This window comes from Lucilia cuprina, chromosome 2, assembly GCF_022045245.1.
Source record: "Lucilia cuprina isolate Lc7/37 chromosome 2, ASM2204524v1, whole genome shotgun sequence".
Taxonomy (NCBI): Eukaryota; Metazoa; Arthropoda; class Insecta; order Diptera; family Calliphoridae; genus Lucilia; species Lucilia cuprina.
Window position 1 is genome coordinate 45,179,196 of NC_060950.1, and position 13,413 is coordinate 45,192,608.

The following is a 13,413-nucleotide window of genomic DNA, read 5'->3' on the forward strand; positions in this document are numbered from 1 at the left end:
TATATTTACTTTATATATTGCAGGTTCACGAGAAGACGATTCTTTTAGCAGCAATTCCAGTTTGTTTCCTTTTTAAAATGATGCCTTTTAATGTGCTAAGTTTTTTGAAAGTATCAACATTTAGTATGTTTCCTTTAATAATAAAAGACAACTTATGTATTGTATATTTTTGTATGACTGTTGGGTATTTAATAATATTTAAATTTTTTTTCCAATTTATTTACGCTAAAAATTGCAAACAAGAAAATAAATTAATTTTGTTCATGGATATATTAGACGTTTCAATTTTATCAATATCAATTGTAACTTTATTTTTTCCATCTCCGTATCGTTTTCCTTATTTTTGGTCATTTGTAATTTCATTTTTATGTTGCATGTATTATGTACAATTCTTATTAGTATCCAATTTATTTCAATACAATTATTTCTTTAAAACTTACAGATATATTCGAAATCTCAAAAATATTTATTATTGAATAAAGTTGTATTCATTAGTTAGTTTTATTATTTTAAATGTTTGTAATATAAATAAAAAATCGCACATACTGCATAATTGAAATTGTCATTTTTGTTTTTATCTTTATTGTTTAACATAATATTTATTTTTATAATCGCACTTAAAGTTATTATAAGTAAATTTTGAGCTACAAAACAATTTTTCAAAGGAGAGTTTGTACGGGGGCTAGGCTCAAATGAGGCCTGATCATTACAACAACTTTTGTCGGTTTTTATAGGCACATTTAACATAATTAGGTGTCCAAAAGCCCTATAATGAATTAAAATAATTCATTACTTAATTTTTTGAAAGTTGAGTTATATTTTAATTAATTAACCACTCTTTTGACTCATTTAATTCCTATAATTTATTCATAAAGCGTTCGATGTAGTTGAATTAATTAATTAATTCCTATACAATTTTAAACTCCTTCTGAATGAATTAGTTTTGTTTACATTCAATCTGTTAAAAATTTAATTAAAATAAATTTCAACAATTCTTTAGTTTTTAAATTCCCTCTGAATGATAACATTTTTTTAATTCAATCTATTACAAATCGAATTAAAAAAAATCTCAACCTTTCAATTTGAATTAGATTGAATAAAAGTTCAAGAGCATACTGTATATTAAAAATTAAAAAAATTATTTGTCGTTGATTCAACTCGTAATAACAGAAATTAAACAAATTAGAATGATCATTCAATTTGAATTCAATATAGAAGTATAACGATTAAAAATGATCATAACAAATCGTATGCCCATGCAACAAAAGAGGGTTCCGTTACCCAAATGAATGCAAAACAAACTTCTAGTACCCAATATAGAAGTCCTTCAAATAATGAAAAAATGCCCCATGTATCTATACCCGAAACAAATTCTCAAAGCTCCATTGAGAATCTATATAGTTTCACACATTTTTAATGGACTATTCCAACTGGCATATATGCAACAAATATCAATATTTATATCCCTAATATTAGTACTATGTGGATTTTAACAAAGTTTTCAGAATAACAAATTATAAATATAAATGATATGATATAATGGCCGACCATATAATTCCCTACACCATGAGTATATTTTTAAAATTTGTATTTTTCATAAAGAAACTTTTATGTTGAATTTCACCTTAATTCAAAAGTTTTTAAGCAATTTATTGATAAAAAACTAAATTTTCTAAATGAGGCTTTATATAGGTCAAATATGGACCGATCCTCGGTAAATTTGGGAAAAGGATATATTTTTAAATAACATTTAGTTTTGTTGAGTTTCATTGCGGTACAAATGGTTACAAGTCAATTTTAGACGTTTAAGACATTTTTTGAAGGGGGTTTGTATGGGGGCTAGGGTCAAATAATTGCCGATCATTACGAAAATATGCAGTGTGATTTATAATTATATAAAACTTCTCTGTGCCAATTTTTAGAGAGAAAATAGAATATTTGACGTAATTATGGCATAAAAAGTACAATTCGGGAGGTACGGTTCATCAAATTATCTTGAAAATTGCGGCCTGTACCTTGCGCACAAGGTTTACATGGACAGGCTGCCTGACAGACGGACGGACATGATTCTAAATGATTCTAAATCGATCAGTATACTTAAAGATGGGTATTTGACCAATAATTTTGTGTGTTACAAACATCAACACAATAGTGGTGTAGGGTATAAAAAAAATAAATCATATTTTAGTAATGCTCGTATCTGGTATCATATGGTCTGTTATTCCCGATTATTCATTTTATTTTAATTTTTTATTATTTAATGAACTTCTCTAAAAATATGAGCCTATTAAAAAGAATAAATAAATTAGCTAATTTATCATAAAAAAAGTTATCACATTTTATAAAAATTAGTATAAATATTTTTAAAAATTGTTAAATAAAGAAACATACAAGTAGTTGTATGGAAAAAACATGAAAAACATTTTTATAAAACTTAACACTTTAATTTTTCATAGATTTTTATAAAATAAAAAGTTAATTTTTTATATGCTTACATGATTTTGTAATTTGATTAATAAAATTAAATGCTGAATAAAATGATATTTCTTTTGTCAATATAGGGAGTAGAATGCAATTTTTGTATTTGAAATTAATTTAAAAAAATTGTTTTCGACCATATCTCTAGCAAATTAATTGTTTGTATTAGGAACTATAAAGGTACTTTTATATACCTGTATAATAGCTCTTTAGGCATAAAAGTGAGCATTTTAAAAGCCTAAATTCCATGTAATTAAATGTATCTTATTCCAGTGTAGCCACAACTTTAGATTTTGGGGAAGGATCCGAGATATCAGAAGTCTAATTTAAAAATCATCTAAGGGTGAAATGTAGCTACATCCAAGCCATAAATACTGATATATCATATGTTACGACCGGACTTAAAATGGCGGCGTAATATATAAAAACAAAAAGGGCGGTATTTCTAGCGTGGCAAAAAAATGTTTTTTATATTTTTGAAAATGTTATTATTAACATATCTTTAATCGTAGGGGTGACTGACTCAACTTTTTTTTCGACCCACCCTAATAAGTACTATAACATGTAAAAATATGCACCATAAAATATTTCATTGTGAAGGTACCTATTAAAGGTGGTATAAGAAGAAATGTATTTTACATATATACTGTCACTTTTTTATTTAATGTAATTTCGAATGTATGTCAAAATTATTATTTTACATGCGCTTCCTAATTTTTGCTATCACACCTGCCTCTGTTTTTCCATATGACATAACCTATAAATATAATCAAAGCTGTAAATTAGTTTATTAAAAATTAAAAAATACTTACTTTTTCAAGTTCTTTATTTCTTTTTTTTATATATATTTTTTCGAAAAATTTTATTTCAAAACAAAAAAGCCGTTTAGTTTATGTTTGTCACACGAAAATAGAGCACACTCTAGTCAAAAAAAATACATATGTATTTCCACGTTTATTTTACATATGCAATATATAGACGATGGAAATTTTGACAGTACATATGTAAAATACATGTCGTCTAATAGTACCTTAATAGATATTCAGATCTTAAGTTTTTGACAACAAATATACAGGTTTTTAAGTACTGCTTTATGTACTATCAGACCTTTCACATAATTCCATTCCGATCGAAAGTGGATTTAACTTTCCTAATTTTTTCTTCAATAAAGGAAAATTACATCTTTTTTGGAGTGAAACCAATTTACATTTTTAACGTGAATTTGACAATGGTTTAAAGTTATTATTTTTTTTTTAATTTTTAATCGATCTTTTATAGAATTTTAGATTAGGGGTGTCAAATAGTATCTTTGCATACAAATCCAAAAGTCCAAAGATTTAGGCAGTGGATGAGTCGCGATATGACAAAAGTATTTTGGTGTATTACTGTGAAATTGTTTACACAAAACCAAAATTAACATTTTCTCAGTTTTGTATGTCCAGCTTTTTAAAACCCAATGTCTAGCTTTTTGCGAACCGGAATCTGGCAATCCTATATGCATATGTATATATGAATTAAAATTGAATACAACAATAAGAAGTTAGAGTGCTATATTCGGCTGAGCCGAATCTTAAATACCCTCCACCACCTACTTTCATATTAATACTTTTCTAATAGATCAAATATTTGTAGAAATAAGTTTTCTCATGTCTTCAAAAAAACCCGAAGATTTATTGAACATTACAAACGCCATTTTATCTATATATTTATAGCGCTTAGCGATATTTAGTAATTTGCAAGTATGCATGTGTGTGAAAGATTTAAGAATTTTCAAAATACATATACACTAATTGATAATGTACCTAGTTAAATACGGTTAACACGTTTCGGGGGTATGACCAATTACAGGCCGATCTTAATAAATTCTTTAAGCAAAATTTCTGTACATAAAAGCTATATTTCTGTCAAATTTTGTATTTATATCGCAATTTAGTAAAACATGCTCTAAAAAAAGTGTTTTAAACGCTTTAAATATGCCGTAAAAAACTCAAAATATGCTCTTAAAATTTAAAATATATGCTCTAAAAATAAAATTTTTTATTATTTTTAACATTGAAAAGCTCAAAAAGACTGAAATTGTAATGAAATAATAAATGTTTAATGTCATATTCTATATCCAACAAAATTTTTTTATAAATGTTTCATCTCATAGTTTGAAGAACTAGTATAATAGAATTCCGTTTTACGTTCAGACAACCAATAACATGAAACCATTTGGTCCCCAAAAAACATATTTCAAACGACAAAGTTTGACACATTTCTTCCAATTGTATTAATAGCTTTTAAACTGACATTTTAATCGGTGTTGTCATAAATTCCAATAATTAGTTTTTTAAACTATAAAAATGGATTGGTCTCATGAAATCAAAAGTAATCGGTTTTATGTCCGATTTAAAATATAATGCTTTATTGAATAAAAAACTATAACATAACGAATTTTTTTTCAAAATTGTAAAATAGGCTTAAAAATTTAAAAAAAAAATAAAAAAATAGAATTTTATTTTTTTTAAATAAAGTTTTGAAAAGAAAATTAAAAATGTATAAAAACGAAAAAAAGCGAAAACATCAAAATATGCACTAAAAGAGTAAAATATGCTCTAAAAACTCGAAAATATGCCTTAAATATGCTAAAAAGTCAAATCATGCAAAATTATGCTCTTATGGATAAAATATGCAAAAATATGCTCTAACAAATCGATGCCAAAATTCTCAAATTGGCCTGAAACTTGTAAATATCTTATCCATGAGTCCATACGACGCGCCACAAAAATATGCATTTGCATATTTTGGTTTCCCTGGTAATAAGTAATGGACCTACCGCAGCTGTGTTATAAACCGATCGTGAAAAAATCTTGAAATATAATTTATGTATACAAAACTAATATTTGTGCCAAATCAAAAGCTTTATTTGGTAATGAGTAATGTGCGTTTAAGAGATTTTCGTAAAAGGACTTTGTAAGGGAGCTATGTCCAATTATGTATGTAAAGATAAACTTTGAAATTCTGTATATACATATGTTATTTTTGGTTAATAATATTGTGAATTTAAGTGATTTTCTGGAGGCGACCTAGTATGAGAGCTATGACCAAATAGCAATATTTTTGCTAAATGTATGGATATCAGTATTTGGTAATATTTGTGTTATGTACGTTTATATCAGTATTTGGTTATGAGTTATGTACGTTTATGTGATTTTCGGGATAGAACCTTGTATGGGAGCTGTGACCAATTATGGACCGATCGGAAAAAATTTCACAGTAATATTTCTTTATGGGAGAGCAATACTTATACCAAATTTTATATGAATATCTTATTTTGGTAATGAATTATGTGCCTTTAAGTGATTTTCGGGAGGGGCCCTTGTATGGCAGCTATGTCCAATTATGGGCCGATCCAGAAAAGTTTTTTTTGAATGAATTCTATTGGCATAAGATATGAATTTGTAAAATTTTGTGAAGATATCGACATTGTGAAGGAAGTTATTAACAAAAAACCCATTTTCCGGGAATATGAATATGGTATATGAAATTCTGGACCGATTAGGGATTAAGCTCTTGTGTAGAAACAAACGTGTAGTGATTTTTATGGAATTGTCTTAAATAGTTTTCGAGAAAATTACATCCGAATGTGTAAAAAATGCTTATTTTTTTCTAGGTTGTTTTAAATTTTGATTCATAACTTTTCCCGATGTGAACCGATTTCGCTCATTTTCAATACCAAGCTGCTTAAGATAATAGTGAATATATTCGGTGAATTTGGTTAACTTCCTTTGCATACTTTAAACGTGAGCGTGTTTTAGGCATACAGACGGACAGACAGACGGTCATAGCTAAATCGACTTAGAATTTGATAAGGACCCAGAATATATTTACTTTGTTGGGTCTCAGATGAATATTTATTGGTGTTACACACGGAATGACAAATTTATATATACCCTCTATCACCACTGATGGTGGTGGAGGGTACAAAAAATAACAATTTAAGGCCTAACTATAATATGAATACACTAGCTGAAGTCACCATAAGCAACTGAGCGAATATATATAAAACGTATGTGACAAACTATAATGTGCTTAAAGCAACTTTCGTTAAGTTTCGTCAAATGCCATTTGCTTAAGCAAAGTGCCCAGGGTTTAAATATTAGTAAATGCTTTTATATTTTTTTTATTTTTGACTTTTGCAATTAATATGTATTTATCTCATATTTAAAAGTATGCATATTTAATATATGGTTATGTTCAAAATATTTTTAGTATTTTTGCTAAAAATATTTACCCATACAAGCTATTGCATATTGCAGCTATCTTACGCAGCAACTCGCTAACATATTTATAATACCCACATATAAGTATTTCATATTGCTTGCCTATAATATAAAAATATTTTCCTACACATATTATTCGAAGTCAACAATCTTGAAGCCTTGCAAGCAGTAATATACGAACATAAAATGTACGCAAGCAGAGCATATATGTGCCGACGAAAACACGAAATAGAACGATAGTCGCGATTGTGAGGTTACAATATTTTTACTATCAAACTTAAATATTATATACTATAGGAAATGACTTATGGTCTAAAATTTAACATTTCATGTTGGACTTGAAAATTTATAAAATATGAAAAATGTATAACCAAATTTTATTTAGAAAATAATTGAAAACGTTTGTATCTATGTTTCTATAAATGTTTAATGTACATATATTATGGAAAAATGTATACATGAAATAATAAAATTTTAATTAAAAAATTTTTGAATTGAATTATGTTGGACTTGAAAATTTATAAAATGTGAAAAATGTATGCAAGATATAACCAAATTTTATTTAGAAAATAATTGAAAACGTTTGTATCTAAGTTTCTATAAATGTTTAATGTATATATATTATGGAAAAATGTATGCATGAAATAACCAAAATTTAATTAAAAAATTTTTGGATTGAATTATTGAATGTATGTATATTAAATTAATGTTTAATTTTTATGTGTATGTATGACATAAAAACATAAAATTTTGTTTTTGTAATTTTACATTGCGAAATGTTAAAATAACAAAAATGTATGAATGTATGTATGTACATATGTATGCATTCGTAATAAAAATGACCTGTAACAGTAAATCTCTTTTATGGATACCGATGTTATTATTAGTTGCCCTGCAGAAAACTGATGTCTATTAATTTTAACGAACTAATATCCTAACTTGTATTAAAGAGAAATCTAATTTAGACAACTAGTAGTTAAATTTTAAATATATTTAATTAAAATGTAATTTATTAATACAGTAGGGAATACAAAGGAAAACTATTACTTGACTTTTCTGCAACTAACTTTAAGTTAGTTAATAAATAGTTACCTTTAAGCTAATTTTTTAGTAACTAACTTTAAGCTAGTTGAAAAGTCATATGAAGTCGGACAATTGACTACTGCGTAGGACATCGCAATGTTAAAATAGTCAGTTGGCTCCATTAAAAATAATCTAAGAATCAACCATAACTAGTTTATGAAAAAGTCTGCTTTTAATGCATTTAAAGTTAGTTGAGTTGCATATTTATAATACATATAATTTCCTTCATTATTGATAATTTCATAGACACTACGAATGCATTACTACCTGTTTACAAACTTATTGTTAGTGTTTATTTTATATTTTTACATTTGTATGTATGTACATACATAAGCATACACTTTTTAATGTAACTTATTTACACCTTTTTTTGTTCTCCTGATACAATCAACACGAATTTACAAATTTACGTTTAATATCTAAATGAAATTGTAATTACATGTAAAAACTTGTTTGTAGTTTTTGCATCCGCATCCTTTAAGTATGTATATAATTATACATTTCACCTTCGTGAGAATAGTATATATAAGTTTGTCCGTTTGTAATTTCTATAATATAATTTTCCGACCCCATAAATTATATATATTCTGGATCCTTGATTAAGCTATGTTCGTCTGTCTGTCCGTCTGCGTGTTTGTTTGTTGAAATCCGTTTTTAGAGGACCCCAGATAATTCTGTTAGACATGCTTTCGAGAAGATCGCTAATCAGCAAAATCGGTCGGTAAATAACGGAGATATGTGCAAAAATCCGAGACAACCTCTGAAAATTTCATCAAAAAATTGTTAAAGTAACAACAACACTGTATATAGAAAAAGATGTACACGTGTGTGTGTAGATGTATTTGGTTTTATTCAGCTGTGTATTTTTTTGTATGTTTGGAATCCAAACATACAAAAAATACACAGCAAAAAAAAAGATTTGCATTTTTTGTTAAAATAAAATAATTTTCCCTTTTATTTTGCAAATATATTTTTTAATGAATAGAAAAAAGTATTTAAAACGTTTCAATTATATGAGAGTAGATTGTGAGTTATTGTACAATAATTTTTATGCGAATAATGTAAGTTTGAAATTTAAAACAAACACAAATTTTTTCCAAGTGCTTTTTAAAACAATTTTTTTGTACGATAACAAAAACAAAATCTACGTCTCGTCAATGTTTACCAGCAATGAATACGAAAGTGTTGTTGTTTTACTCTTGCTTGTATACTGTTAAGAACAACAACAACGTATTGCTAATGTTAAGCGAGTTATGGAAACCACCAAATAAAACAACAGCTTAATACACATTTTATACCTAAAGAATTATAACAACAAAATTAAATAAATAAATTCAACCAAACAATAATAAAACACCAACAAAACATAATTGCTAAATACTTATTTTTATTTCTAAGGAATTGTAACAATAAATTAAATAAATAAATGCAAGTAAGCAAAAATAAAACACAAACACCCAAATAAAACATAATTATTAAATACACATTTTTATTTCTATGGAATTGTAACAATATACACAATAAAAAAATTAAACTTAATTCTTAAGAAATTGAAATTTGTAAATTAGTTTTTAAATTTTCATTTTTTAAGACTTGAAGAAAAATAAATCAGTTTTAAATTAGCAACGAAACGATCAAGTTGTTTATATTTTTAACTCTGTTAGTGACATAACATAACTGGCGCAGTCAAAAAAAAACAAAGTTGAAGGCATATCAACTTTAGCTCCCCACAACCAGAAGGAAGACTAATTCATCAACGGTCAATCTCATAATTAGAGCACATAATAAGAGAAAGACTATCGATAAAGCAACCCGAAGGAAGACTAAATCTTATAATTAGAGAACATAATTAAAGAGAAGCCATAAAAAAAGAACAACCCGAAGGAAGACTAAATCACCTACTTCAATCAATCATCAGAACTATGAAGGTCCTAATAATAATAATAATAATAGGATTTATACTGACACAAGCCGATGTTGAAATTGTTGACATTTCTCCAACACAAGGAATCATTCCATTAAAATTAGGAACCGCTAGAACAATTACCGACTATAAACACCTGATACATATAATCAATCTTGATTCTTACGCAGACAGTATACAAGAAATAGAGAAAACTATATCCCATTTTGAAACCACACAATTTGCCAAAATCGCTCTGAAAACAACAAAACTGAAATTAAAAGAACTCATTACAAAACTAAACCTATTAACACCCAGAAATAGACAAAAGAGAGGACTAATAAACGCATTGGGATCAACAATTAAATTCATAACCGGAAATATGGATTACGAAGATGCGGAAAAACTAAATAGAGACATTGAACGCCTATTAATGGAAAATGGACGAATAAACAATACACTAAATCAACAACTAATTCTCAATACTGACATGATAAAAAGGTTTGAAAACATAACTAATCATATAAACAATGAGCAAGATATTATAACAGCATCCATAAAAAAGATGCAAGACCAAACCCGAAATTCACTTAACCCTACAATAAACACAATAACACAAATTCAACATCTTAATCAAATAAACTATAATATCGACATACTCACACAACACTTAAACAATATCGCAGAGGCAATTGTATTATCTAAATTGAATATCATTCCAAAATTAATATTAGATCCTATAGAAATAATTCAAATTCACAAAACACTAAATAACACTATAAATATACTCTCACCTGAACACATATTTGAACTTCTCGAATTAACTGCATACTATAATAACACTAATATAATTTTTAACATAAAAATCCCAACACTATCAAACTATAAATATACATTGTACCATATCGTACCAACACCAATCAATAAAACATTAGAAATTATAAGCGAAGAATATGTATTGATCAATGAGAATAATTCGATATTTTATAAAGATAAATGTAAACATATAGAAAATGAATTTTATTGTAAAAGTACCCATGAAACGGAATTTGATATGAACAAAGATTGCATTAGAAATATAATAAATAAGAACGAGACCGTTTCCTGTCATTTACGAGATATAGGACAAAAAACTGAAATTATTCACCCAGAACCCAACTACATTATCCTCATTAACCCTCCAATACAACAAATTATTACGATATGTAACAATATTACCAAACAATACACAATTAATAAAACTACTCTAATTCAATTTATAAACTGTAAAGTGGCCATCAATAACATATGGTACAACAACGAAAACAACATATATTGGGACAATGGAATCTTCATTGAAATACCACCCAAATTCAACAATAAAATTACAGCCCTCTCAAACAAAAATGAAATAACACTTCCAAAACTAAATGAATATAGATTCCAAGATAGAAAAATAGTTGAAAACCTACAAACAGATACAGAAATACATGAAAAAATTACATATTCAGCTTTCGGATCAGTATCAATTCTTATCATAATACTAATAATTGCAATAATAAAAAGAAAACCAATGACAATAACTTATTCATTCGACCAGAAGATTAATGAAGTTCCGGCTACAAATTTTGCAAAGCCCCTTTGGCCGTCACTTCATTTTAGGGAGGGAGGAGTTATGGAAACCACCAAATAAAACAACAGCTTAATACACATTTTATACCTAAAGAATTATAACAACAAAATTAAATAAATAAATTCAACCAAACAATAATAAAACACCAACAAAACATAATTGCTAAATACTTATTTTTATTTCTAAGGAATTGTAACAATAAATTAAATAAATAAATGCAAGTAAGCAAAAATAAAACACAAACACCCAAATAAAACATAATTATTAAATACACATTTTTATTTCTATGGAATTGTAACAATATACACAATAAAAAAATTAAACTTAATTCTTAAGAAATTGAAATTTGTAAATTAGTTTTTAAATTTTCATTTTTTAAGACTTGAAGAAAAATAAATCAGTTTTAAATTAGCAACGAAACGATCAAGTTGTTTATATTTTTAACTCTGTTAGTGACATAACATAACTAGCGCATATAAGTGTATAGAAAACACACTGTCTATAGCTAACCGCATTTACAAAAACAAAAGAGTACCAAGCGCATAGGGCTTGGACACCCTTGGTTTGGATGCTGTTGGCGTTATTGCGTTGTTATTTTTGTTTTTCTGTGTTTTTCGTTAGGTATGTTTAGATGTCTGTTGGTTTAGATGCCTTGTATATTTTGTGTTTTATTTCGTTTAGCGTTGTTGTTGTTCTTTTTGTTTAGCTTTTGATGTAATAATAATGTAGTCGGGAAAAAATTTAAAATTTATAAAAGATGTTTAAAATACACTATGGTGAAGGGTATATAAGATTCGGCACAGCCGAATATAGCACTCTTACTTATTTTTTCTAATTATATTACATTTTACAATAAATACAAATACATACATTTTAATACTCCACATAAAAATTAAACATTAATTTAATATACAATAATTCAATTCAAAAATGTTTTAATTAAAATTTGGTTATTTCATGCATACATTTTTCCTAGTATATGTACATTAAACATTTATAGAAACATAGATACAAACGTTTTCTAAATAAAATTTGGTTATATCTTGCATACATTTTTCACATTTTATAAATTGTCAAGTCCAACATAAAATGTTAAATTTTAGAATATAAGTCATTTTTTATAGTAAAAATAAAAAAAAAACATTTTTTATAGTAAAAACCAGTCAGTATGTATGTTAAAAATGGGGATTTTTTTAAAGCATTTGGTTTGTTTTTTATTTTAACTTTATTTCGGAATATTTTTAAATTTAAAAAAAAGAGATTTTTACAAGAGGGCTCAAAGGAGAGTAGGGCAAAATATGGCCCTATCCCTAAAAATGATGGTAGTGGGAGTTAAGTCTTCTTCAATATTTATATGGAGAATTTAAAAGTGTTATTAGTGTTAGTAAGTGAATTTTGACCTTTAAGTTATTTTCTGATGGGGAGTTTGTATGAGGGATTTTTCTAACGATGAAGCCCGATCATTAGAAATATCGGTAGTGTCATTTAAAGTTCTATAAAACTAAATTTTGTCGACTTTTGTTAACATAATAGATCATTTAAATTAATTATAAGCCAAAAGGCCCTATTTTTTTTTTGGGGGGGGGGGGGTGTTCTAGTCGAAATAATCGATCGATTTTAACCATTTTCAATAGGCTTAGTCCAAAAGAAGTGTGCGTGCCAAATTTCATCCAATTATCTTGAAAATTGCGGCCAGCCAGACGGACGGACATAGCTTAATCGACTCAGAAAATGATTCTAAGCCGATTGGTATACTTTAAGGTAGGTATAAGACGAATATTTTTGTATGTTACAAACATCAGCACAAACCCAATATACCCTCCCCACTAAAGTGGTGTAGGGTATAAATATTTTAACCACACAGTCGCGACTATCGTTTTGTTTCGTGTTTTCGTCAAATATATGCTCTACTTGCGTACATTTCATGTTCGTATATTACTGCTTGCATGGCTTCAATATTGTTGACTTCGAATAATTTTTGTAGGAAAATATTTTTATATTATATATAGGCAAGTAATATGAAATATATGTGGGTATTATAAATATGTTAGCGAGTTGCTGCGTAATATGTT

General features: G+C 27.0%; 2 protein-coding genes across 7 annotated transcripts in view; both read left to right on the top strand.

Annotated features, from left to right (window-relative positions):
- LOC111686066 (probable dolichyl pyrophosphate Man9GlcNAc2 alpha-1,3-glucosyltransferase) overlaps positions 1-13,413 on the top strand; it is a 363,172-nt gene that overhangs the window by 267,488 nt on the left and 82,271 nt on the right. For 2 of the 6 annotated variants that reach the window (XM_046945103.1, XM_046945107.1), the window contains one exon: positions 24-559. The exons of 1 other annotated variant lie outside the window; for it this stretch is intronic. In XM_046945103.1, coding sequence (XP_046801059.1) covers positions 24-476 — 453 coding nt within the window. In that variant the 3' untranslated portion in view covers positions 477-559. Of the gene's footprint in view, positions 1-23; positions 560-13,413 lie in introns of those variants that run through there. 3 more of the 6 variants (XR_006940044.1, XR_006940052.1, XM_046945105.1) reach the window with 3 other exon arrangements.
- Positions 9,357-11,316, top strand: LOC124418514. The gene is made up of 2 exons (XM_046945111.1): positions 9,357-10,732; positions 10,885-11,316. The coding sequence occupies exons 1-2, from the start codon at positions 9,749-9,751 to the stop codon at positions 10,903-10,905; spliced, it is 1,005 nt and encodes a 334-aa protein (XP_046801067.1). The 5' UTR covers positions 9,357-9,748; the 3' UTR covers positions 10,906-11,316.